The following is a 25,847-nucleotide window of genomic DNA, read 5'->3' on the forward strand; positions in this document are numbered from 1 at the left end:
ATATTATTCAATAAAATATACATTAAAAAATAATATATATGTATATATACACATTACACACACACACACACACACACACATATATAGCCTATACATACATATATATACATATATACACACATATATACGTTAGGTCAGGAAAAAACACAGAGGCTATATCATCCCTACAAGCCTGTTTCGCAGGTTTCCCTGCTCGTCAGGGGAATTTATTGAATATTTTCTTTTATTTTATTAATGTTATTGAATATTATTCAATAAAATATAAATTAAAAAATAATATATATGTATATATACACATTACACACACACACACACACACACACACACACACACACACATATATAGCCTATACATACATATATATACATATATACACACATACCGGTAAATAAAAGAAATACTTGAATTTCAGTGTTCATTTATTTCCACATATACACACACATAACACTCATTAAAGGGGAACATTATCACCAGACCTATGTAAGCGTCAATATATACCTTGATGTTGCAGAAAAAAGACCATATATTTTTTTAACCGATTTCCGAGCTCTAAATGGGTGAATTTTGGCGAATTAAATATTCGCTCTCGGAGCGATGGCGTCACAACATGACGTCGCATCGGGAAGCAATCCGCCATTTTCTCAAACACCGGGTCAAAACAGCTCTGTTATTTTCCGTTTTTTCGACTGTTTTCCGTACCTTGGAGACATCATGCATCGTCGGTGTGTTGTCGGAGGGTGTAACAACACGGACAGGGACGGATTCAAGTTGCACGAGTGGCCCAAAGATGCGAAAGTGGCAAGAAATTGGACGTTTGTTCCGCACACTTTACCGACGAAAGCTATGCTACGACAGAGATGGCAAGAATGTGTGGATATCCTGCAACACTCAAAGCAGATGCATTTCCAACGATAAAGTCAAAGAAATCTGCCGCCAGACCCCCATTGAATCTGCCGGAGTGTGTGAGCAATTCAGGGACAAAGGACCTCGCTAGCACGGCAAGCAATGGCGGCAGTTTGTTCCCTCAGACGAGCGAGCTAAACCCCCTATCGACCCTAGCTTCCCTGGCCTGCTGACATCAACTCCAAAACCGGACAGATCAGCTTTCAGGAAAAGAGCGCGGATGAGGGTATGTCTACAGAATATATTAATTGATGAAAATTGGGCTGTCTGCACTCTCAAAAGTGCATGTTGTTGCCAAATGTATTTCATATGCTGTAAACCTAGTTCATAGTTGTTAGTTTCCTTTAATGCCAAACAAACACATACCAATCGTTGGTTAGAAGGCGATCGCCGAATTCGTCCTCGCTTTCTCCCGTGTCGTTTTCGTCGGTTTCGCTTGCATACGGTTCAAACCGATATGGCTCAATAGCTTCAGTTTCTTCTTCAATTTCGTTTTCGCTACCTGACTCCACACTAAAACCATCCGTTTCAATACATGCGTAATCTGTTGAATCGCTTAAGCCGCTGAAATACGAGTCTGAATCCGAGCTAATGTCGCTATAGTTTGCTGTTCTTTCCGCCATGTTTGTTTGTGTTGGCTTCACTATGTGACGTCACAGGAAAATGGACGGGTGTTTATAACGATGGTTAAAATCAGGCACTTTGAAGCTTTTTTTAAGGGATATTGCGTGATGGGTAAAATTTTGAAAAAAACTTTGAAAAACATAAGCCACTGGGAACTGATTTTAAATGGTTTTAACAATTCTGAAATTGTGATAATGTTCCCCTTTAACCGCAACATGTATGTGTAAAAACAACAACAACATTATGATTTGTACATTTTCAGAATGTGCTTGTTCTATTTTTAAGCAAAGAAAACTATCTGAAGTTGTCTTTATTTTCAAGTTATCGTGCTGTGATTTTACCAGTCCGGCCCACTTGGTAGTAGATTTTTCTCCATGTGGCCCCTGATCTAAAATGAGTTTGACACCCCTGGCCTAAACCCTTTCGGTCTGTAAAATTGTCAATTTATGAATGTAAAACTGTTTGTTTATTTTGTTGACAACTGACCGAAGAAACAACTAACTAACATTTCAAATCTTAACTGGCAAAGTTGTTCCATTACAGCAGAACAGGTTTCCAGATGAACCCTTAAGTCACACATTCACCAGCAGAGCCAAATTAGCTGCTTGGTCTGCAGTGCCTGTCATCCATAAGAATTTTTTATTTTTTTTTATAAATGATTGAGAGCATTAGGAGTGAATTAGTAATGTTACTTTTGATTTTAATCGTATTCAATAAGTACATCTAACCTACTTATAATTTCTATAACAGGATAAACTTTATAAAATGATAGGAAACAATGTGTTAATCACAAAGATTATTATGAAGGTTTAGGTCAGTCTGATTTAAAATGTTGCTAAATGAATACACACTAACTTGAATTAATAATAAATAACCACATCCTATGTGTCTGAAACAAACTGTCAGTAAATTGCTAAGTACAAATGAAAATACAGCTTCACCAATTTAGTCATATTTTTGCGCTTAAGAAACTTCTCAACTTTAGCCCCAGACTTCTTCTGTTTGTTTGATATTGTCATTACTGCCACAAGTGGTGGAAAAGTGTATTACAACTGACTACCACTGCGGCCCATACGAGCAGAGAAACCGATATTTTTGGGCGGCCCTACCAAGGGCCCAATGGTTAAAAAAAAGTATTTAAAATTTTGCTCTTAAAACCAAATGGCTGAGTGAATGATGCAATTGTACTTCCGGTTGTAATTCACCTACTGACTATGTGGGTTGCTAAACCTTAATTTAGATGAGTCAAAAAGCAAAAATATGCGGGGAATCTAAAGGAAGCAAATGCAACAACAGGATGTGCAGTCAACTATGACAAAAAAAAGTGCCTGGTTTTAATAATAGTTTGTGGGACATGGCACGAATGGTTTGAAAATAGTTTTAGTGTGCTTGTTTATCCTTTGATGCTTGTGTTTCACAATAAATAAATATGAACCATATTTTCATTGTTTTCTAAGTGTCTTTGCGTCTTTACAACACACATCCTGGACACTCAAAGGAGTTTACAATGTAAAAGTCGATGTCGTAGGTCTGTACGGTAAAAAGATCGGCAACCTTTAACTTTAACCCTAGAATGGCCGTTTCCAAATCATGCTTTATATTTCACAACTGTGTGTTGATTTATGAAATCAATAAACTACAAACAGAAAACAAATGACCTATTTCCATTTTTTAACTGTAAAAAAACACCCAATTGCAATGTAAAAAAAAAATCCTACAGCTGTTAGAAGAAGCAAGAAATACCAGTTTGTCTTGATTTGTGGGTAATTCAGATCCGTCAACCTAAACATAAACCACAACTGAGGTCTAAATTACTTCCCAAGGGCAGACCTTATGGATAAGCCCATATGAGTCCACAAATCAGGGGTGCTATGGTATCATTTAGTATGTTGTGGCTAACTTTCAGACTTCAGTCTGATGGCTAAACCTTTGTAACCCAGGGAGGTTACAGCTCCCCATCTTAAGCCACAGTTTACGGAATGAGGATAACAACGTAGCCATTTTTTTTTGCATGGGGTGGATGGATCTGTAGCTACGCGCATCTTGGTAGCTAAGATTTAAGCTACACAACAGAGTATTGATCGAATTGAAGCTTCTTTTTTTTTAGCAATACTGCTATGGCGTGAGTTCTGATTTAACAACAACTACCGTATTTTTCGGACTATATGTCGCAGTTTTTTTTCATAGTTTGGCCGGGGGTGTGACTTATACTCAGGAACGACTTATGTGTGAAATTATTAACACATTAGCGTAAAATATCAAATAATATTATTTAGCTCATTCACGTAAGAGACTAGACCAGGGGTCGGCAACCCAAAATGTTGAAAGAGCCATATTGGACCAAAAATACAAAAACAAATCTGTCTGGAGCCGCAAAAATTAAAACAATTAAAAGCCATATTACATACAGATAGTGTGTCTTAAGATATAAATTGAATTAAGAGGACTTAAAGGAAACTAAATGACCTCAAATATAGCTAAAAATGAGGCATAATGATGCAATATGTACATATAGCTAGCCTGAATAGCATATTAGCATCGATTAGCTTGCAGTCATGGAGTGACCAAATATGTCTGATTAGCACTCCACACAAGTCAATAACGTCAACAAAACTCACCTTTCATGCACAACGTTAAAAGTTTGGTGGACAAAATGAGACAGAAAAAGAAGTGGCATAAAACACATCCTAGAAAGTCGGAGAAAGTTATACATGTAAACTAACTACGGTGAGTTCAAGGACCGCCAAAATTAGTAGGACAAAACGGCGCTCGCCAAATACTCGAATCAGTGAAGCATGTTTAATATAAACAGTGTGCTTTGTAACAATTAGGGAGGCTTGTGTCATGTTTGTCCTCCTACATAAACCATATTAAAACAAAAAATTATTATTTTTTCCCCTCATCTTTTTCCATTTTTCATACATTTTTTAAAAAGCTCCAGAGAGCCACTAGGGCGGCGCTAAAGAGCCGCATGCGGCTCTAAAGCCGCGGGTTGCCGACCCCTGGACTAGACGTATAAGATTTCATGGGATTTAGCGATTAGGAGTGACAGATTGTTTGGTAAATGATAGCATGTTCTATATGTTATAGTTATTTGAATGACTCTTACCATAATATGTTACGTTAACATACCAGGCACGTTCTCAGTTGGTTATTTATGCCTCATATAACGTACACTTATTCAGCCTGTTGTTCACTATTCTTTATTTATTTTAAATTGCCTTTCAAATGTCTGTTCTTGGTGTTGGGTTTTATCAAATAAATTTCCCCCCAAAATGCGACTTATACTCCAGTGCGACTTATATATGTTGTTTTCCTTCTTTATTATGCATTTTCGGCAGGTGCGACTTATACTCCGGTGCGACTTATACTCAGAAAAATACGGTACACCAGTTTGGGGTTTGATTAAACAGCGTTTTGAAAAATTGCATTTGGTTAGCGGGATTTGATGTGCGTCCTTACGAGTTGAGCTCTGTCCTCCCCCTCCAAACCCTCTTACCGTGCACCTCCAAGAAACTAACCTAACTTTGAGTTTCGGCAACGTGGCTGTGATTGGTCGGCTTTTAGTACGTCATCTCCTTTGTTTATAAAACTCCTTCAGAGGGCCTTTTTGTCTCTTCTGAATTCGGATCAATATTTGCAATAAAAGTCATTGTGTAACACATTGATTAGTTCCAGTTACAAAAACACTCCATCTTCCTTTAAGTTGCCGTTCAATAGTGACGGTTCCCCTCGTCTGGTAGAACACAAATTCATTTCTTTCTGGTTCTTCCCAAACAAGCCATGCCATCAGTTCCCTTGTCCAAGGAGAGCCCTGTCAAGAGCCCCGTCTGCCCCCATTCTGCTAAGCTGCACCAACACACCAACGGTGATGCCAAACTGCGGGAGGGTAGGCTCCTGCACAATGGGGTTGAAGCGGCAGCTGCGGTAGAGGACCCTGCAGAGCCCAACAGTGGCATTCAGAGGAAATGGATCCGACCAGATCTCCCCAGCCGCTGCAAGTGGAGCCTTGGGGCCTCACAGGCTGACTCTCCTCATGTTCAAGTCCCCGGGTGAGTGATTAAACACTCTGTTGGTTGTTTTCAGACTGAAAACTTTCATTTAGTTAAGAATAAAATATGTAGGGATGTCCCGATACAACTTTTTCACTTCCGATACGATACCGATATTGTAGCCTTGAGTATTGGCCGATACCGATATCAATACGATACGATATAGGCACAAATCATACATATATTTATTCCTTATTTTGTTGTGTGGAATGTTAGAAAAAGCTTGATAAAGTGATGTTACTGTTACTGATGTTGTAGTGTTAAAACAGAAAACAATAGTCAGCAAGAGTAGGTATAGGAAAAACTGACCCATTTATTATTAACCAATCGGATTCAGGAGGAACAGTGTGGTGTTCGTCCTGGTCGTGGAACTGTGGACCAGCTCTATACTCTCGGCAGGGTCCTTGAGGGTGCATGGGAGTTTGCCCAACCAGTCTACATGTGTTTTGTGGACTTGGAGAAGGCATTCGACCGTGTCCCTCGGGAAGTCCTGTGGGGAGTGCTCAGAGAGTATGGGGTATCGGACTGTCTGATTGTGGCGGCCCGCTCCCTGTATGATCAGTGCCAGAGCTTGGTCCGCATTGCCGGTAGTAAGTCGGACACGTTTCCAGTGAGGGTTGGACTCCGCCAAGGCTGCCCTTTGTCACCGATTCTGTTCATAACTTTTATGGACATAATTTCTAGGCGCAGTCAAGGCGTTGAGGGGATCTGGTTTGGTGGCTGCAGGATTAGGTCTCTCCTTTTTGCTGATGATGTGGTCCTGATGGCTTCATCTGGCCAGGATCTTCAGCTCTCACTGGATCGGTTCGCAGCTGAGTGTGAAGCGACTGGGATGAGAATCAGCACCTCCAAGTCCGAGTCCATGGTTCTCGCCCGGAAAAGGGTGGAGTGCCATCTCCGGGTTGGGGAGGAGATCTTGCCCCAAGTGGAGGAGTTCAAGTACCTCGGAGTCTTGTTCACGAGTGAGGGAAGAGTGGATCGTGAGATCGACAGGCGGATCGGTGCGGCGTCTTCAGTAATGCGGACGCTGTATCGATCCGTTGTGGTGAAGAAGGAGCTGAGCCGGAAAGCAAAGCTCTCAATATACCGGTCGATCTACGTTCCCATCCTCACCTATGGTCATGAGCTTTGGGTTATGACCGAAAGGACAAGATCACGGGTACAAGCGGCCGAAATGAGTTTCCTCCGCCGGGTGGCGGGACTCTCCCTTAGAGATAGGGTGAGAAGCTCTGCCATCCGGGAGGAGCTCAAAGTAAAGCCGCTGCTCCTCCACATCGAGAGGAGCCAGATGAGGTGGTTCGGGCATCTGGTCAGGATGCCACCCGAGCGCCTCCCTAGGGAGGTGTTTAGGGCACGTCCGACCGGTAGGAGGCCGCGGGGAAGACCCAGGACACGTTGGGAAGACTATGTCTCCCGGCTGGCCTGGGAACGCCTCGGGGTCCCACAGGAAGAGCTGGACGAAGTGGCTGGGGAGAGGGAAGTCTGGGCTTCCCTGCTTAGGCTGCTGCCCCCGCGACCCGACCTCGGATAAGCGGAAGAAGATGGATGCATGGATGGATGGTTACATTAATTTTAACCTTAAACATAAGAGTATTACCTCAACAAATCCAATAAAAACAAAATGTTATATTTAAAGTGCAAAATAACCACTAATACCAACATAATTATACAATTGAATAGAATAAATTAGAAGCCCCTGAAAAATAACCTAAATAAATCCAATTTAAAAAAAAAAAAAAAAAAAAAAAACGTTTTAAAGTGCAAACAATTCAAGTTCACTTCAGTTATTTTTTTACTGTCAGCATATGTTGGAAACAACTGTGGGCAGGGACAAAAACAACACAATATTGTCCACTGTCCAACTGCTCTAAGTTCACAGCTCCAGTTTCACTGACTAACTGCCCAAAACAATGTAGTAATTACTTTTAGTCTTCACTGAAGAATAGTGTAAACACAATAAACATATCACTCTAATAACAAGAGCAATGTAGTGGCGGCTAGGAATAATGTAGCGAGGTTCGAGGTGCTCCATTAAGCGTTTAAACCCGACATTACTCACCACCGACAGGGGCTGGTCATCAAGCACAATAAACTGGGCTATCTTTTCTGTTATGGCCATTGCCTTTTTGCTGTCCCGAGGTAGTCTGTCACGTCTTGCAAAGCTTTCGGCCAGCGTGGGTTGCTGAAGCGAGCCAGAGGTTTGTTACTTCGCCTTGCTGCTCTCGCGAAAATCCTCATGTTCTTTTTTGTGGTGTTTTTTCAAATGTGCGATGAGGTTGCTTGTATTGAACCTTCCCGGTTCTGTCCCTCCACGGGACACTTGCGCCTGACAAATGTTGCATTTAGCGGCAACGTCTTTGTCCATACTTGCCAACCCTCCCGAATTTTCCGGGAGACTCCCGAAATTCAGCGCCTCTCCCGAAAACCTCCCGGGACAAATATTCTCCCGAAAATCTCCCGATTTTCAGCAGAGCTGGAGGCCACGCCCCCTCCAGCTCCATGCGGACCTGAGTGAGGACAGCCGTTTTTCACGACGGGAGGACAACAGGGTGACAAGAAGTAAATCATCCAGACTAGACATAAATTGTATTATTATGTTTATCTTACCTAAAAAATAAATACATTTATTAATTTAAAAAAACAAAACTAAATGTTTACTATAATTTGCTAAAAACATCAAAATTAATTGTATTTTTATTTGTATTTTTTCTGACTCCTTATTACATCCAGCCATATAATTACTTGGTGAATTCTAGCTGTCAATATCCTCCTCCCCTCTTAACCACGCCCCCAACCACGCCCCCCCCGACCACGCCCCCCCCACCTCCCGAAATTGGAGGTCTCAAGGTTGGCAATAGAGATGCGCGGATAGGCAATTTATTTCATCCGCAACCGCGGCAGAAAGTCGTCAACCATCCGCCATCCACCCGATGTAACGTTTGATCAGAACTGCATCCGCCCGCCATCCGCCCGTTGTTATATATCTAATATTAATTTAAAAAAAAAAAAAGGGTGAAAACTACACGAATTGCACCTTGTGCAGACAAGATTTTTCGATCGGGACACGGAGGAATTAGTGATGTAAAAGACCACGTTGGGACAAAAAAACACAAGTCTAATGCCGTTGCTAGCGATACAAGTGGAAAACTTTCAACGTTTTTCGTCGCCCAAACAGATTCTTTGGATGTGATAAATGCCGAAGTTTTATTTACGGAGGCAATAATTGAGCATGGACTTCCAATCGCACTGGCTGATCACATGGGACAGTTAATAATGTAATGCAACCTTTAAAAATCATTACGCGGTGATCGCGATCCCAAAAATAAACTTTTCTTGCATGATAATGTCCAGAAAAATTCGCTTTGTATTACTATAGAGTCCTTTTAACGAATGAGTTTGATGGTTTATCACAAACCTTAAATGAAAGAAGTCCTTTGTTCTCCTGCAGCATGGCCTTGCTTTGTGTTTGGTGCGCCATCCTGTCGGCTGTATTTCACAGCACGACATACTGTTAAAAGTGTTTATACTATTTATACTTTCAATTAACAAATTGAAGTCTTGTGAAAGGTTGACAGGATAACTGGCATTAACTGTCAAAATAATTTCAAACTATTGAAGTTAGCTTACAGAATAAACATGTCAATCAACCCATATGATTTTTGCTGTAATATTTTTGTTTTGAAAAGTCACTGTGACTGATAGAAAAGTGATGGTTTTAGCAACATTTTAACCTGTCTGAATGCTAATAATCATTTTGCGAGCAAGCAGGTAAGCTGCGCGGGCGGAGCGCGCGGAGTGACCCATGTTACGAGCCCCCGGCCACGGGGGTGGCGGGCAGGTAAGCTGCTTACCTGCTGCGCGTGACGCCGGCCGCGGCGAAAGCGGACGAGGCGGGGTGTCGGTGCGGTGGGCGCGGTAGTGACCCTGGACGTGCGTCGGGCCCTTCTCGCGGATCGCCTCAGCTACGGCTCCCGGTGGGGCCCTCTCTGGGGAAGGAGCCTCGGTCCCGGACCCCGGCGAGGCGTCCCTCCGCTCCGTAAAAGTGTCCATCTCTTTTTTTTTTTTTCTTCTGTTGTGGCATATGCTGCAGGTTCCTGCTCGTTTTTCGTATGTGGGTAACAACATTTAACTATGTATATACATTTCCCAATTGGTTTAACTGCCACCCGCAAAAAAAAAAAAAAAAAAAAAAAAAAAAAAAATATCTAATTAATCCGCCCGACCCGCGAGCGGATAAAATCTTATTTTTTTAAATTTCATCCGCCCGATCCGCGGATAATCCGCGGACTCCGCGGTTGTGTCCGCAAACCGCGCATCTCTAGTTGGCAAGTATGTCTTTGTCCGAGTTTAGGTTAAAATACTTCCACACAGCCGACATCACTACACTTTGCTGCAAGCACACGCGTTGTCGTTGTTGTGATCACGTGGGCTGTGCATGCTGGATCAGAGACGCTATTCTTCCACGGCCGGCACCAACGTTAATTAAGGGGCATTGCCGCCACCTACTGTGTTGGAGTATGATCAAACCAGAGTCACCTATTATAGACGTGCTGCAGCGGTAAATGGACAGCTTAAATCGGAGCGCCTATATCGGAGTTTTTAGATTCAGTCCGATAAAATCCGATATTCACTTTTTTCTGATTTTTGATATCAATATCGGATCGGGACATCCCTAAAAATATGTACATTAAGCTAAAAGCCATGGCACATTTTATTACACTCAAGGCTGAGCTATGCTACACACAACGCCGGCTAGCTTCTCCCCCTACAAACCCACGGGCAGAGCATGATGTGCATCTCCCAAAAAAATCTAACCTTGTCAACTGCAATGTGGACCTCAGAGCTGTGATTGCCTTCTTGTTAGCACATCGTTTCCAGTGTGTGTCGCTTGCAAAACAAACAATGACGCATATTGAGGAGTGTCTTGGCAAGACATTACCAAATACTGGCAATCATGAAAATATAATATAAATGTGGGCGGTTTCGGAGAAGCAAAACACAATAAAAGTGATTGATGTTCCAAGAGATTTAGTTCCAGCTTTCACCATGATATGGATGTTGCCTCAGTTGTTATTGTTCATTACCACTACACACAAAGCTAAATAGCTAGTCAACAACAGCTATGGTTTTTTTTACTTCTCAGGAAAACACTGCCCTGAGTGTTTTAGCAAATAATTGCAAGTCACAAAGAGCTAGAACAGGTTCATTGAGACTGTTCAGCTGCAGCATAAAGCAGCCTATAGTGCAGGGGTGCTCACACTTTTTCTGCAGGCGAGCTACTTTTCAATTGATCAAGTCGTGGGGATCTACCTCATTCATATATATAATTTATATTTACTTATTTATGAAATATATGTTTTTGTTAATAAGTTAAAGGTGTTTAATGATAATGCAAGCATGTTTAACACATAGTTAATATTGTTAATAAATTAAAGGTGTTTAATGATAATGCAATCATGTTTAACACATAGTTAATATTGTTAATAAATTAAAGGTGTTTAATGATAATACAAGAATGTTTAATACATATAGTTAATATTGTTAATAAATTAAAGATGTTTAATGATAATACAAGTATGTTTAATACATATAGTTAATATTGTTAACAAGTTAAAGGTGTTTAAAGATAATGCAAGCATGTTTAACACATATAGTTAATATTGTTAACAAGTTAAGGTGTTTAAAGATAATACAGGCATGTTTAACACATATAGATTCCTTTCTTTCATGAAGACAAGAATATAAGTTGGTGTATTACCTGATTCTGATGACTTGCATTGATTGGAATCAGACTGTGGTGCTAAAAACGTCCGCATTTTCGAATGGAGGAAGAAAAAGTCCTCCTTTCTGTCCAATACCACATGAAAGTGGTTGGTTTTTGGCATCTTATTTGTCCAGCTTCCGTACTCCTTTGTATACACTTTACAAGAAATACATTGTCGGCAAACTCCGTAGCTTGCTAGCTTTTGCACGCCAGCTTTCTGAGACTCGTTTTGTTAGCGCAACTGTGCAGTCGGTCTTTGGAGTTTTGACGACAGGTACGACGCCAGAGTCTGTTGAAATAAAGTGTTTCTCGCCTTCCAGTCGGTAATTTTAATGAGCTGGCAGCAGCCAGCGTCATCTCAGAAGACCCTTGGGTGCCGTGAATGTCAATCAAGTGACGAAAGTGACGTCATAGTGAAGATTTATGATCGCTCATTTTTAGGACTATTTTTTTAATGCCTGGCTGGTGATCGACTGACACACCATCCGAGATCGACCGGTAGCTCGCGATCGACGTAATGAGCACCCCTGCTATAGTGTATGATTATTGTAATGTATTTTTGCTGACACACCTTTGTTTGCCCCCTTGACAGAAAGGTAACGCCTACCATTCTTCCTAACATCCTGCACAAAATCGGTGACACTCCCCTGGTGCGGATTAACAAGATCCCTAAAGCATTTGGACTCAAATGTGAACTATGTAAGATACGTTCACAGACCCTCTCTCTCTGTTCTGCCCTAAAGTGCAATATTCATCACATATAGTCATGGCCAAAAATATTGGCACCCCTGCATTTCTGTCAGATAATGCACCACTTCTTCCAGAAAATTGTTGAAATTACAAATGCTTTGGTATTCACATGTTTGTCTTTTGTTTGCATTGGAACAACATAACCCCCCACCCAAAAAAAAGACATCTGATATTATTTTACACATAACTCCAAAAATGGACTGGACACAATTATTGGCATTTTTTCAAAATTGTAAGAAATAGTTGTATTCTAAGCATGTGATGCTCCTTTAATTTGTAAATAAACTCACCTGGAGCAAGTAACAGGTGCTGGCAATATAGAAATCACACTTGCAGCCAGTTAAAGGGGAACATTATCACCAGACCTATGTAAGCGTCAATATATACCTTGATGTTGCAGAAAAAAGACCATATATTTTTTTAACCGATTTCCGAACTCTAAATGGGTGAATTTTGGCAAATTAAACGCCTTTCTATTATTCGCTCTCGGAGCGATGACGTCACAACGTGACGTCACATCGGGAAGCAATCCGCCATTTTCTCAAACACATTACAAACACCGAGTCAAATCAGCTCAGTTATTTTCCGTTTTTTCAACTGTTTTCCGTACCTTGGAGACATCATGCCTCGTTGGTGTGTTGTCGGAGGGTGTAACAACACGAACAGGGACGGATTCAAGTTGCACCAGTGGCCCAAAGATGCAAAAGTGGCAAGAAATTGGACGTTTGTTCCGCACACTTTACCGACGGAAGCTATGCTACGACAGCGATGGCAAGAATGTGTGGATATCCTGCGACACTCAAAGCAGATGCATTTCCAACGATAAAGTCAAAGAAATCTGCCGCCAGACCCCCATTGAATCTGCCGGAGTGTGTGACCAATTCAGGGACAAAGGACCTCGGTAGCACGGCAAGCAATGGCGGCAGTTTGTTCCCGCAGACGAGCGAGCTAAACCCCCTGGATGTCTTGGCTCACACCGTCCCTTATGCCACCGAAGATGATCAAGAGAAGAATATCGACCCTAGCTTCCCTGGCCTGCTGACATCAACTCCAAAACTGGACTGATCAGCTTTCAGGAAAAGAGAGCGGATACGGGTATGTCTACAGAATATATTATTTGATAAAATTTGGTCTGTCTGCACTCTCAAAGTGCATGTTGTTGCCAAATGTATTTCATATGCTGTAAACCTAGTTCATAGTTGTTAGTTTCCTTTAATGCCAGACAAACACATACCAATCGTTGGTTAGAAGGCGATCGCCGAATTCGTCCTCGCTTTCTCCCGTGTCGCTGGCTGTCGTGTCCGTCGGTTTCGCTTGCATATGGTTCAAACCGATATGGCTCAATAGCTTCAGTTTCTTCTTCAATTCCGTTTTCGCTACCTGCCTCCACACTACAACCATCCGTTTCAATATATGCGTAATCTGTTGAATCGCTTAAGCCGCTGAAATCCGAGTCTGAATCCGAGCTAATGTCGCTATAGCTTGCTGTTCTATGCGCCATGTTTGTTTGTGTTGGCATCACTATGTGACGTCACAGGAAAATGGACGGGTGTATATAACGATGGTTAAAATTAGGCACTTTGAAGCTTTTTTTAGGGATATTGCGTGATGGGTAAAATTTTGAAAAAACTTTGAAAAATAAAATAAGCCACTGGGAACTGATTTTTAATGGTTTTAACCCTTCTGAAATTGTGATAATGTTTCCCTTTAAAGTGGAGAAAAGTTGACTAAACCTTTGTGTTGTGTGTACCACACTGAGCATGGAGAAAATAAAAAAGACCAAATAACTCTCAGAAGATTTGAGAACCAAGATTGTGGAAAAGCATGGGCAATCTCAAGTTTACAAGTCCATCTCCAGAGATCTAAATGTTCATGTGTCTACTGTGCGCAATCATCAAGAAGTTTAAAGCCCATGGCACTGTAGCTAACCTCCCTGGATGTGGACGGAAGAGAACAATTGATGAAAGACTGCAACGAAGGATTGTTAGACTTGTGGATAAAGAACCTGGATCCACTTCCAAACAAATTCAAGCTGACCTGCAGACACAGGGCACAACAGTGTCGGCTCGCACTATCCGTCGCCATCTCAATGAAAAGGGATGCTATGGTTGGAGACCCAGGAGGACCCCGCTGTTGACACAGAGACATAAAAAAGCAAGACTGGAGTTTGCAAAAACTTACCGGAGGAAGCCAAAATCCTTCTGGGAGAACGTCCTGTGGACAGATGAGACTAAAGTGGAGCTTTTTGGTAAAGCACATCACATTGTTTACAGAAAACAAAATAAGGCCTTCAAAGAAAAGAACACCATTCCTACAGTCAAACATGGTGGAGACGCACTGATGTTTTGGGTTGGCTTTGCTGCTTCTGGTACCGGATGCCTTGACTGTGTGCACGGCAACATGAAATCTGAGGACTACCAAATAATTTTTGGGGCATAATGTAGGGCCCAGTGTCAGAAAGCTGGGTCTCCGTCAGAGGTCATGGGTCTTCCAGCAGGACAACAACAACAACCCAAAGCTGTTCAAAGAGCACACAAAAATGGCTTAAGACAAATCGCTGGATTGATTGATTGATTGAGACTTTTATTAGTAGGTTGCACAGTGAAGTACATATTCCGTACAATTGACCAATAAATGGTAAACGGTCCTCCACTCTGAGCCAGCCCACTTTGGAGAAGTGAGTAGGAGTGAGGTGTGATCTGGGGTGGAGGTCTAGAAGTAATCTGACTAGCTTGTTCTGGGATGATTGGAGTCTAGATTTGAGGGTTTTAGAGGTGCTAGGGTACCAGGAGGTGCATGCGTAATCAAAAAAGGGTTGAACGAGAGTTCCCGCCAGAATCTTCATGGTGCTTTTGTTGACCAGAGAGGAGATTCTATAGAGAAATCTCGTTCGTTAATTGACCTTTTTGATTACCTTGGTTGCCATTTTATCACAGGAAAGATTAGCCTCTAGAATGGAACCTAGGTAGGTGACCTCATCTTTCCTGGTGATAACAATGTCACCCACTTTTATAGTGAAGTCATTGACTTTCTTAAGGTTGATGTGGGACCCAAATAGGATGGATTCCGTTTTACCAAGTGTATGGATAGCTTGTTGTCAGCGAGCCAGGTGCATGTTCTACAGAGTTCAGCACTGAGGATTTTCTCCACCTGTGACTTGTCCTTGTCTGATACCAGCAAGGCCGAGTCATCCGCAAACAAGAGTTCTGAAGTGGCCATCAATGAGTCCAGATCTAAATCCCATAGAACATCTGTGGAGAGATCTAAAAACAGCAGTTGGGAGAAGGCACCCTTCAAATCTTAGAGACCTGAAGCAGTTTGCAAAAGAAGAATGATCCAAAATTCCAGTAGCAAGGTGTAAGAAACTCATTGATGGTTACAGGAAGCGATTGATTTCAGTTATTTTTTCCAAAGGGTGTGCTACCAAATTTTAAGCTGAGGGTGCCAATCATTTTGTCCAGTTCTTTTTTGGAGTTCTGTGTAAAATATCATCAGATTTGGGTTCTTTTTTTTTTGTATGTTGTTCCAATGCAAACAAAATAAATAAACATGTGAAGAACAAAGCATTTGTAATTTCAACAATTTTCTGGTCAAAGAGGTGGATTATCTGACAGAAATGCAGAGGTGCCAATATTTTTGGCCATGACTGCATATATGAAGATAATGGTTTGACAAGTTTTTTTCCCCATGATTTAGTGGCCAAGTGCGAGTTCTTCAACGCCGGCGGCAGTGTCAAAGACAGGATCAGTCTGCGAATGGTGGAGGATGCGGAGAGAGCAGGGACCCTCAAGCCAGGGGACACCATTATCGAGCCCACTTCTGGAAACACCGGTAAGTACTTGCACGTGTTTGTGCTCACAAGTGTGTTGCGATGCTATGACAAAAGGAATTTTAATGTGTTGGAAGCAGCAGGCTTGCAAAAGCTTACTCGTGTATGTGTTTGCTTGGTGTTCAGGTATTGGATTGGCTCTGGCCGCAGCTGTGAAAGGCTACCGCTGCATCATCGTCATGCCAGAGAAAATGAGCATGGAGAAGGTAAGTTGTCCTTTTTACTTTGGTCACTTTTTCACCAGAGATGTTTTTTTATGCAATCATATAACACACAAAACAATGCAGGTGGATGTCCTGAGGGCACTTGGAGCCGAGATTGTCCGCACCCCTACTAGTGCTCGCTTCGATTCCCCAGAATCCCACGTGGGAGTTGCCTGGCGCCTGAAGAACGAGATGCCGAACTCTCACATCTTGGACCAGTACCGCAACCCGAGCAACCCTCTGGCTCACTACGACACCACAGCAGAAGAAATCCTGGAGCAGTGCGACGGTACAGGACACCACTGAGATGATAAACATCTAATTTCTCCTTTGCCTTTGCTAAACTCTGACAGCATATTGGGATCCCCAAGTTACATATTTGATACCTCTCTCTGTGACAGGGAAAATTGACATGCTGGTGGCAGGAGCCGGCACTGGAGGAACCATCACAGGCATTGCTCGCAAACTAAAGGAACGTTGTCCCAACATCAAAGTAAGTTGTCACTAGAGATTGTTGCGTCGACCAGCTCTTCCTCCCAGGGAATCTAAGTTACTGATCAATCCCAAATTCTTTCGATGACATATATGCTAAGTAAGAAGGACCACCAAGACAGAATAGGAATATTATCAAGTTTTACTGAAATTTCAGGAGATAAGCCCACACCGATACATTCATATCAGCTACTCGAGTTGATCTCCCATTCAAATGGAAAAACTACTCTTTAAAGAAGAAAGCAGCCCCCCTCTCCCCCAGAAAAGGGATGCCTCTCCCTCTCGCAACACTGATAAGGCAAGAAGGGGGGGCCTAAGACACTAAACAGACCTATGAAGACAAAGAGAAACTGGTAGAATATACAAAGGAAAAGTACTAGATGATCTAAACATGGCTATAAATAAAGAAAGAACTCTTAAACATATATGCATTCGCCATAAGATTAAGGTAGGCCTTTTAGTTATGTAGGGGACAAAGTCACATAGCACCATTGCCTTCGCTTCTACCAAGGATTCTTAAAAGGAATATAAGCATGCAGCATTTAACAGACAGACCAATGCAATGCTGTCTATCTCTTCAAAGCATACAACTAGAGGGTTTCCCCTGATTGATCGTGGCACACCGCCACACCTTAAAAATGAATTTTTTTTTTTTACATGAAAACAAATGTAAGTATTATATGAATGGGTATAGTCTATTACTTATTTCTATGGATGTTGTCATTCATCCAGGTCATTGTTTTCTTAGCGCATTCAATAGATCACAACTAGACTGTTTTCTTTCTTAGAAGACGTTTCGCCACTCCAAGTAGGCTTCATTGGTTCATCCTCATATACTTTGATTGGTCAGATCTAGTCTTAAACTTAGATTGGTCAGCTCTAGTCTAGCGACTGGTGCCAAAACCCCAAATATTTATACTCCAACACTGGGTGGGTGTTTCTGGGCAAGGATGGTTTCGCCCTATCGTAGTGAGAAAAACAACTGTTGAGATGCAAACTATCAATCCTAATGTCAATGCTTAACGCCAGTTTAATTGGAATATCCCCTTGTTAGCATAGAGGTTTTGAGTGGCAGAACAATCGCTCTGGATCGACCACATTATTTATGCACTATTGGCCATGAATAGTTTAAAAACATTCCAAATATCATACAAATATTCCTTTTTATTCTGAAAAACGTGCATCTAATTTGACTGTAAGCATGATTGCTACAGTTGGTCACACCTAATCGACCGTAGAACAGAGTTATTTTTTGTTAAAGCCTGTGAAAACTACCCAAATTGTGACATTACTACCGACCGTAACGTCTAACTTTAGGCCATGTGTGTTTTCGAACCTCCGTTTAGACACTGTGTGGCTCGGTTAGTACAGCGCCTGTGCCAGCAACTTGAGGGTTGCAGGTTCGATCCCCGCTTCCGCCATCCTAGTCACTGCCGTTGTGTCCTTAGGCAAGACACTTTACCCACCTGTTCCCAGTGCCCACCCACACTGGTTTAAATGTAACTTAGATAATGGTATTCACTATGTAAAGCGCTTTGAGTCACTAGAGAAAAAGCACTATATAAATATAATTCACTTCACTTCACTACAACCCCCCTGCGTGTGTGGCCTTCCTTCCGCATTCCAAAAATAAGCGAACCCGAAAGGTACAAACGCTAGGAAATGGATGGGTGGATGGGTGCCAAGATACCTGTGGCGGTAAGGGCGTAGTGGGGGTGTGGTCAATATGAAGTCGATGCGATGATGCATGTATTTTCTTTAAAAAGGCAAAAAAAGTTACACATATATGTAAAACAAATCTGTTATAAATAATTAGTAATAACCTAGATATTTCCTACATAATACAGTTTTGCTCTATTTTTCAATTGTTGCTGCTTTTTGTACAATGTACTTTGTTGAGAATTTGTCAAGAGTCTAGAGACTTTGCCCATTCTTTTAGTCACTTAATTAAAAACGACTAGCAGTAACTAGGGGATTAAAAAAAAAATATATATTTTTTTTTTATTAAATCAACATAAAAAACACAAGATACACTTACAATTAATGCACCAACGCAAAAAAAAACCCTCCCCCATTACACTCATTCGCACAAAAGGGTTGTTTCTTTCTGTTATTAATATTTCTGGTTCCTACATTATATATCAATATAGATCAATACAGTCTGCAGGGATACAGTCCGTAAGCACGCATGATTGTATTTTTTAATGACAAAAAATAATAATAATAAAAAACATAAATTAAAAAAATATATAATTTTTTTAATTATTATTATTTTTTGTCATTAAAAAATACAATCATGCGTGCTTACGGACTGTATCCCTGCAGAGTGTATTGATCTATATTGATATATAATGTAGGAACCAGAAATATTAATAACAGAAAGAAACGAAATGAGTGTGAATGAGTGTAATGGGGGAGGTTTTTTTTTGCGTTGGTGCATTAATTGTAAGTGTATCTTGTGTTTTTTATGTTGATTTAATAAAAAAATATATATATATATTTATTAATTAAAAAAAAAAATGTATTTATTTATTGTGCGGTCCGGCACCAATCGATCCACGGACCGGTACCGGGCCGCGGCCCGGTGGTTGGGGACCACTGCATTACAGGGCCGTAAAATGTGAGCATTTCACTCGCATATGCGCCTAGAATTGGATTGTGCTAGTAGAAAAATAATACTTTATCGCTTGCACAAGTGCTCGAAAGACACGTGCAATTAACGTCTAAAGTAGCGTGCTGCCAAAGACGCTCTTATTAAACTTTATTGCTGAAAACGCCAAAGGCAACTCCATATTCTTAAACATGCACACACGTTTCTCCGTCATTGTACACACCAGCAACACGGCACTACCTCATCCATCAATCACACTCAAGGTGAAGTGCATTCACGAACACTCTAATTCTGACCATCAACATTATTGATTAATACATGCTGGCCGTTACACTACACTATGGTATGGTATGGTCTTTATTGTCATTGCATAAGTACAACAGAATTTCCCTTTCACCACAAATCCGTTCAAGATTAGACAATGTACAGGGAACAGAACATGACCCCGCACTCCCTTCCCTCTGTTGCTAGATATCTCGAGATGTATGTTGTAATATGTATATGTGCTTTGCTATGGAGGTTTTTTCCCACTCCAGACTAGGCCCCCTTAGGAGCTCAGTCTAGATTGTATTTTTTTACTCGTCCTTCCCCAGAGTTTTACCTTTTTCCCATCTTTTACGGGGCGCCTTGTGGCGACCCATCAGCGTTCCTGTTCTGTAACCCTGTACACTGTTTGTTTGTCTAATCTTGAACAAGTTTGTGCTGAAAACAAAGTTTCGTTGTACTTTTGCAATGACAATAAAGACCTATCTATCTCTCTTTCTATCTATGAACAGTGTCGGATCGCTATTTACGGCGCCCCGTAAAAGGTAGAAAAAAAGTGGAGGAGGATGAGTTAAAAAAAAAAGTTGATTACAGACTAGGCTACTATTGAGGGCGACCCAGTCTGAAGTGAGAAAATAACTCCATTGCAAAGCACATAAAAACTCAATGCAAAGCATATATACACATTACGACACACTCGAGACTTGCAACGAGGGGTCAGGCATCCGGCCTGAAGCTGCCAGCCACTAGGGGGCGCTGCTTCATGGGCCATCATACCACGTGGGTTGAAGTGTCGTGGGATGGGGGGTGGGGTATGAGAGACAGGGTTAGAGTTTGTTGCGTCTTCACTGCACCGTCCTCTGGGGGAGTCCTGATTTTAGAGAGCAGTGCAAAAAGAGGCAACAACAAAGTTAAGACAAGACAAAACAAAGAAGCAAGCAGGCTAGGGAAAGGGGATCGTCCGCATTCGATGAGTGCTGGTGACTAAATTCATTGTGGTCATTTTAATGCATAACTCTTGCATGTACAATTGTCTAGCAAACATAGTTGTAATGCTAGTCCAGGGGTCGGCAACCCGCGGCTCCGGAGCCGCATGCGGCTCTTTGATCACTCTGATGCGGCTCAGCTGTCCCGATTTTCCCGGGAGATTACCGGATTTCGATGCCTCTCGCGGAAAACTCTCGGGATTAATATTCTCCGATTTTCACCCTAACAATAATAATAAGGGCGTGCCGTGATGGTACAGTATTTAGCGCCCTCTACAATCTGTACAAACAGACCAGAGCTTGGTCCGCATTGCCGGCAGTAAGTCGGACACGTTTCCAGTGAGGGTTGGACTCCACCAAGGCTGCCCTTTGTCACCGATTCTGTTCATAACTTTTATGGACAGAATTTCTAGGCGCAGTCAAGGCGTTGAGGGGATCTGGTTTGGTGGCTACAGGATTAGGTCTCTGCGTTTTGCAGATGATGTGGTCCTGATGGCTTCATCTGGCCAGGATCTTCAGCTCTCACTGGATCGGTTCGCAGCCGAGTGTGAAGCGACTAGGATGAGAATCAGCACCTCCAAGTCCGAGTCCATGGTTCTCGCCCGGAAAAGGGTGGAGTGCCATCTCCGGGTTGGGGAGGAGATCTTGCCCCAAGTGGAGGAGTTCAAGTACCTCGGAGTCTTGTTCACGAGTGAGGGAAGAGTGGATCGTGAGATCGACAGGCGGATCGGTGCGGCGTCTTCAGTAATGCGGACGCTGTATCGATCCATTGTGGTGAAGAAGGAGCTGAGCCGGAAGGCAAAGCTCTCAATTTACCGGTCGATCTACGTTCCCATCCTCACCTATGGTCATGAGCTTTGGGTTATGACCGAAAGGACAAGATCACGGGTACAAGCGGCCAAAATGAGTTTCCTCCGCCGGGTGGCGGGGCTCTCCCTTAGAGATAGGGTGAGAAGCTCTGCCATCCGGGGGGAGCTCAAAGTAAAGCCGCTGCTCCTCCACATGGAGAGGAGCCAGATGAGGTGGTTCGGGCATCTGGTCAGGATGCCACCCGAACGCCTCCCTAGGGAGGTGTTTAGGGCACGTCCGACCGGTAGGAGGCCGCGGGGAAGACCCAGGACACGTTGGGAAGACTATGTCTCCCGGCTGGCCTGGGAACGCCTCGGGGTCCCACAGGAAGAGCTGAACGAAGTGGCTGGGGAGAGGGAAGTCTGGGCTTCCCTGCTTAGGCTGCTTCCCCCGCGACCCGACCTCGGATAAGCGGAAGAAGATGGATGGATGGATGAAATTGCAGAACATTCATTGAACGAAGATTGTGACTTCCTTGTGTCTTTGTTAAAAGACAATATAGATAAGATGGAGTGATACCCAGAATGGTTTTGTAGATGAACACATACCAATGATTGAGGCGTCGACCACATAAAGATGCTTAAACTGGGTGCCAGAGTCACTTGCTGCTATCAATCACAAAAACACTAAGCATGACTACACAAAGTACCAATGACCACAATGCAGAGCTTCTCAAACTTGTTTCACCAAGTACCACCTGAGGAAAAAACTTTGCTCTCCAAGTACCACCATAATGACCAACATTAAAATATTGTAGCATAATAGTCTTAAGTGTTCATTAAAACAAGGCAGAGGTTTAATTTTAACAAGTATTTTTAATATTTTAGCCACTGCAACATTACACACAGTTTGGACAAGTAACACTGTGTTTGAATATAGAAAAATAAAACACTACTTTAATGAAGTGATTCTTTAGTGTACCACTAGATCAGGGGTCGGCAACCCGCGGCTCTAGAGCCGCATGCGGCTCTTTAGCGCCGCCCTAGTGGCTCTCTGGAGCTTTTTCAGAAATGTATGAAAGATGGAAAAAGATTAGGGGAAAACAATCTATTTTTTGTTTGAATATGGTTTCTGTAGGAGGACAAACATGACACAAACCTCCCTAATTGTAATAAAGCACACTGTTTATATTAAACATGCTTCACTGATTCGAGTATTTGGCGAGCCCCGTTTTGTCCTACTAATTTTGGCGGTCCTTGAACTCACCGTAGTTTGTTTACATGTATAACTTTCTAGGACGTGTTTTATGCCACTTCTTTTTCTGTCTGATTTTGTCCACTAAACTTTTAAGGTTGTGCATGAAAGGTGAGTTTTGTTGATGTTATTGACTTGTTGGAGTGCTAATCAGACATATTTGGTCACTGCATGACTGCAAGCTAATCGATGCTAACATGCTATTTAGGCTAGCTATATGTACATATTGCATCATAATGCCTCATTTGTAGCTATATTTGAGGTCATTTAGTTTCCGTTAAGTCCTCTTAATTCAATTTATATCTCATGACACACTATCTGTATGTAATATGGCTTTTAATTTTTTGCGGCTCCAGACAGATTTTTTTTTGTATTTTTGGTCCAATATGGCTCTTTCAACATTTTGGGTTGCCGACCCCTGCACTAGATAGAGCCCGCGTACCACTAGTGTTACACGTACCACAATTTTTAATCGCTGCCATAATGTTTTGAGCTGAGCTTTACACATGCAAAGCATTGCGGAACCAAGTCTGACAATAAAATCTGATGGCGAAATAAGGTTTGATAATTTGTAAATCATTGCGGCGAAATAAAGTTAGGCCATTGACCTCTAGTCTGAATTATGTTTTTGTCAGTAAAATGATAACCCTCAACTGTATAACCTAGTTAAATGACAGATACAACTTGGATAGAGTATGACTATGAAGCAACACTAACCTGTATAATCTGGTCTGTAGATTGTAGGTGTGGACCCAGAAGGTTCTTGCCTCGCTGAGCCAGAGGAACTGAACAAGACGGACAAGACCCAGTATGAGGTGGAGGGCATCGGCTATGACTTCATCCCCACGGTGCTTGACAGATCAGTAAGTTCCACCTCGCTTTTCTTCTTTTCTTCTCACATGCTTGCTTCATGGTAGCAACTTTGATCTTGTCAGGTTGTTGATACCTGGTATAAGTCCAACGACGAGGAATCCTTCAACATGTCCCGTATGCTAATCAGGGACGAGGGCCTTCTGTGTGGTAAGTGCTCGCAGCTGCCAAGCGAAACCCTACTCGGTGCTTAGAAGTACCATTAAATGTAATCTTATCTTGGCAGTGAAATGATTGTGTGTTAAACAGGAGGGAGCTCTGGCACCGCAATGGCAGCCGCTGTCAACGTTGCCAAAGAGTTGAAGGAAGGCCAGCGCTGTGTTGTCCTCCTGCCAGACTCGGTCCGAAATTACATGTAAGAGTTCATGCCGCACCCCCAAAGGGTGGTAAAGTGGCTTTTGTGATGACCTGGAAATCTATGTTCGTACTGTCATATATTTGATGATTAAGGAACATAATGTTAGGTTTGTGTTCCTGGAAATGATAAATATTTGGTCCACAGTTGCTGTCAACTCAATTATAATTTCTTCTGCAAGGTCCAAATTCCTGAGTGACAAATGGATGGTACAGAAGGGCTTCCTGAGTGAGGAGGACCTCATGGTGAAAAAACCCTGGTATGGAGAATGTCACCGTTTTCATTACGAATCAGACTTTTCACATTGTTAAATTTGGATTAATCATGATTATTCACTGTTGGTACAAAAGCCGGGCTTCACGGTGGCAGAGGGGTTAGTGCATCTGCCTCACAATATGAAGGTCCTGAGTAGTCTTGGGTTCAATCCCGGGCTCGGGATCTTTCTGTGTGGAGTTTGCATGTTCTCCCCGTGACTGCGTGGGTTCCCTCCGGGTACTCCGGCTTCCTCCCACTTCCAAAGACATGCACCTGGGGATAAGTTGATTGGCAACACTAAAATTGGCCCTAGTGTGTGGATGTGAGTGTGAATGTTGTCTGTCTATCTGTGTTGGCCCTGCGATGAGGTGGCGACTTGTCCAGGGTGTACCCCGCCTTCCGCCCGATTGTAGCTGAGATAGGCTCCAGCGACCCCCGCGACCCCAAAGGGAATAAGTGGTAGAAAATGGATGGATGGATGGATGGTACAAAAGCCTAGCTTAACTTATTTTTGGTACTTTTGCTGACAACATACTCTCAGCCAGCGTTTGTTGTCCACTGCCTGTTGTTTGTTTTTGTTTTTTTGATTGATTGAGACTTTTATTAGTAGATTGCACAGTACAGTACATATTCCGTACAATTGACCACTAAATGGTAACACCCGAATACGTTTTTAACTTGTTTAAGTCGGGGTCCACGTTAATCAATTCATGGTATAAATATATACTATCAGCATAATACAGTCATCACACAAGTTAATCATCATCAGAGTATATACATTGAATTATTTACATTATTTACAATCCAGGGGGTGGGATGTGGAGGGGGTTGGGGCGGGGGGGTTAGGTTTGGTTGATATCAGCACTTCAGTCATCAACAATTATATCATCAGAGAAATGGACACTGAAACAGTGTCGTTCTGACTTGGTAGGATATGTACAGCGAGCAGTGAACATAATGAGCTCAGAAAGCATAAGAACAAGAACAAGTATATACATTTGATTATTTACAATCCGGGGAGGTGGGATGTGGTGGGGGGAGGGTGTTAGTCTAGAAGCCTGCAGCATTCTTGCTAGCAGGTTCCTCAAAAACGTGTTTTGTTTTTATAAGCTATTTTAAACTTTTGATGCGGTAATATATGCAAATTACCTTGTTTTTTTTCTAAAGTCCCGTCAGGGCTGTATTTTGAAGTGATTATTTGCAACAGTCGGCGTCTCCTCACTCATTTTTGCACATAGCACCATAGGGATGTAAATCTCTTGTGTTGGACGATTCGATACGCATCTCGATGCATGGGTTACGATGCGATTCAAAAAGGATTTATTTATAAGAAAGAACGATTCGATTTAGTGAGTGAACGATTCATTAAGATTCGATTTGTTGATGTACACATTTTTTTTACACCACATGAGCAGTGCATACACTCATGTTAGAGGATAAATAGTTAGGACCTTGGCACCAATCGCTCAGACTAGATCTGTCCAAGCTAAGTCTATGAGGATAAACACGTACACCTGTACCCTTGTACAGTGTCACCACGCTCTGACAAAAGATTGTACGCATCCTCTTTTATTTGGACTATCCCTGATTACATGGCAACAGCTGTTTCTAAGGGAGGGGGGTCGTAAACAGCCATCACCTTTGATCAAAAACAGTTCAAAATAAGTTACGGTGTGATGTGACAGGTCGTAACAGTATACCTACTTTGAGACAAGAGCTATAGTGATGCGTGGTTGGTTATGGTTTGAATTCATATCCAACAGTTGCGAGAACAACTTTTTATTGTCAGTATCGGCTGCTGAGTTTCATTTTTTTATGTTTTCTGCTGGTTGAGTGCCTCAGAAAA

At 42.2% G+C, this 25,847-nt stretch overlaps 1 protein-coding gene across 1 annotated transcript in view; it reads left to right on the forward strand.

Moving 5' to 3' along the window:
- Window positions 1-25,847, forward strand: part of cbsa (cystathionine beta-synthase a) — a 33,992-nt gene that overhangs the window by 1,163 nt on the left and 6,982 nt on the right. The window contains exons 2-11 of the mRNA XM_061985225.1: window positions 5,309-5,579; window positions 11,936-12,042; window positions 15,790-15,924; window positions 16,049-16,128; window positions 16,210-16,414; window positions 16,527-16,618; window positions 23,259-23,384; window positions 23,457-23,541; window positions 23,641-23,746; window positions 23,928-24,005. Of these exons, the coding sequence (XP_061841209.1) occupies window positions 5,309-5,579; window positions 11,936-12,042; window positions 15,790-15,924; window positions 16,049-16,128; window positions 16,210-16,414; window positions 16,527-16,618; window positions 23,259-23,384; window positions 23,457-23,541; window positions 23,641-23,746; window positions 23,928-24,005 (1,285 nt within the window). The remainder of the gene's footprint in view (window positions 1-5,308; window positions 5,580-11,935; window positions 12,043-15,789; window positions 15,925-16,048; window positions 16,129-16,209; window positions 16,415-16,526; window positions 16,619-23,258; window positions 23,385-23,456; window positions 23,542-23,640; window positions 23,747-23,927; window positions 24,006-25,847) is intronic.

Source organism: Nerophis lumbriciformis, linkage group LG23, assembly GCF_033978685.3.
Source record: "Nerophis lumbriciformis linkage group LG23, RoL_Nlum_v2.1, whole genome shotgun sequence".
Taxonomy (NCBI): Eukaryota; Metazoa; Chordata; class Actinopteri; order Syngnathiformes; family Syngnathidae; genus Nerophis; species Nerophis lumbriciformis.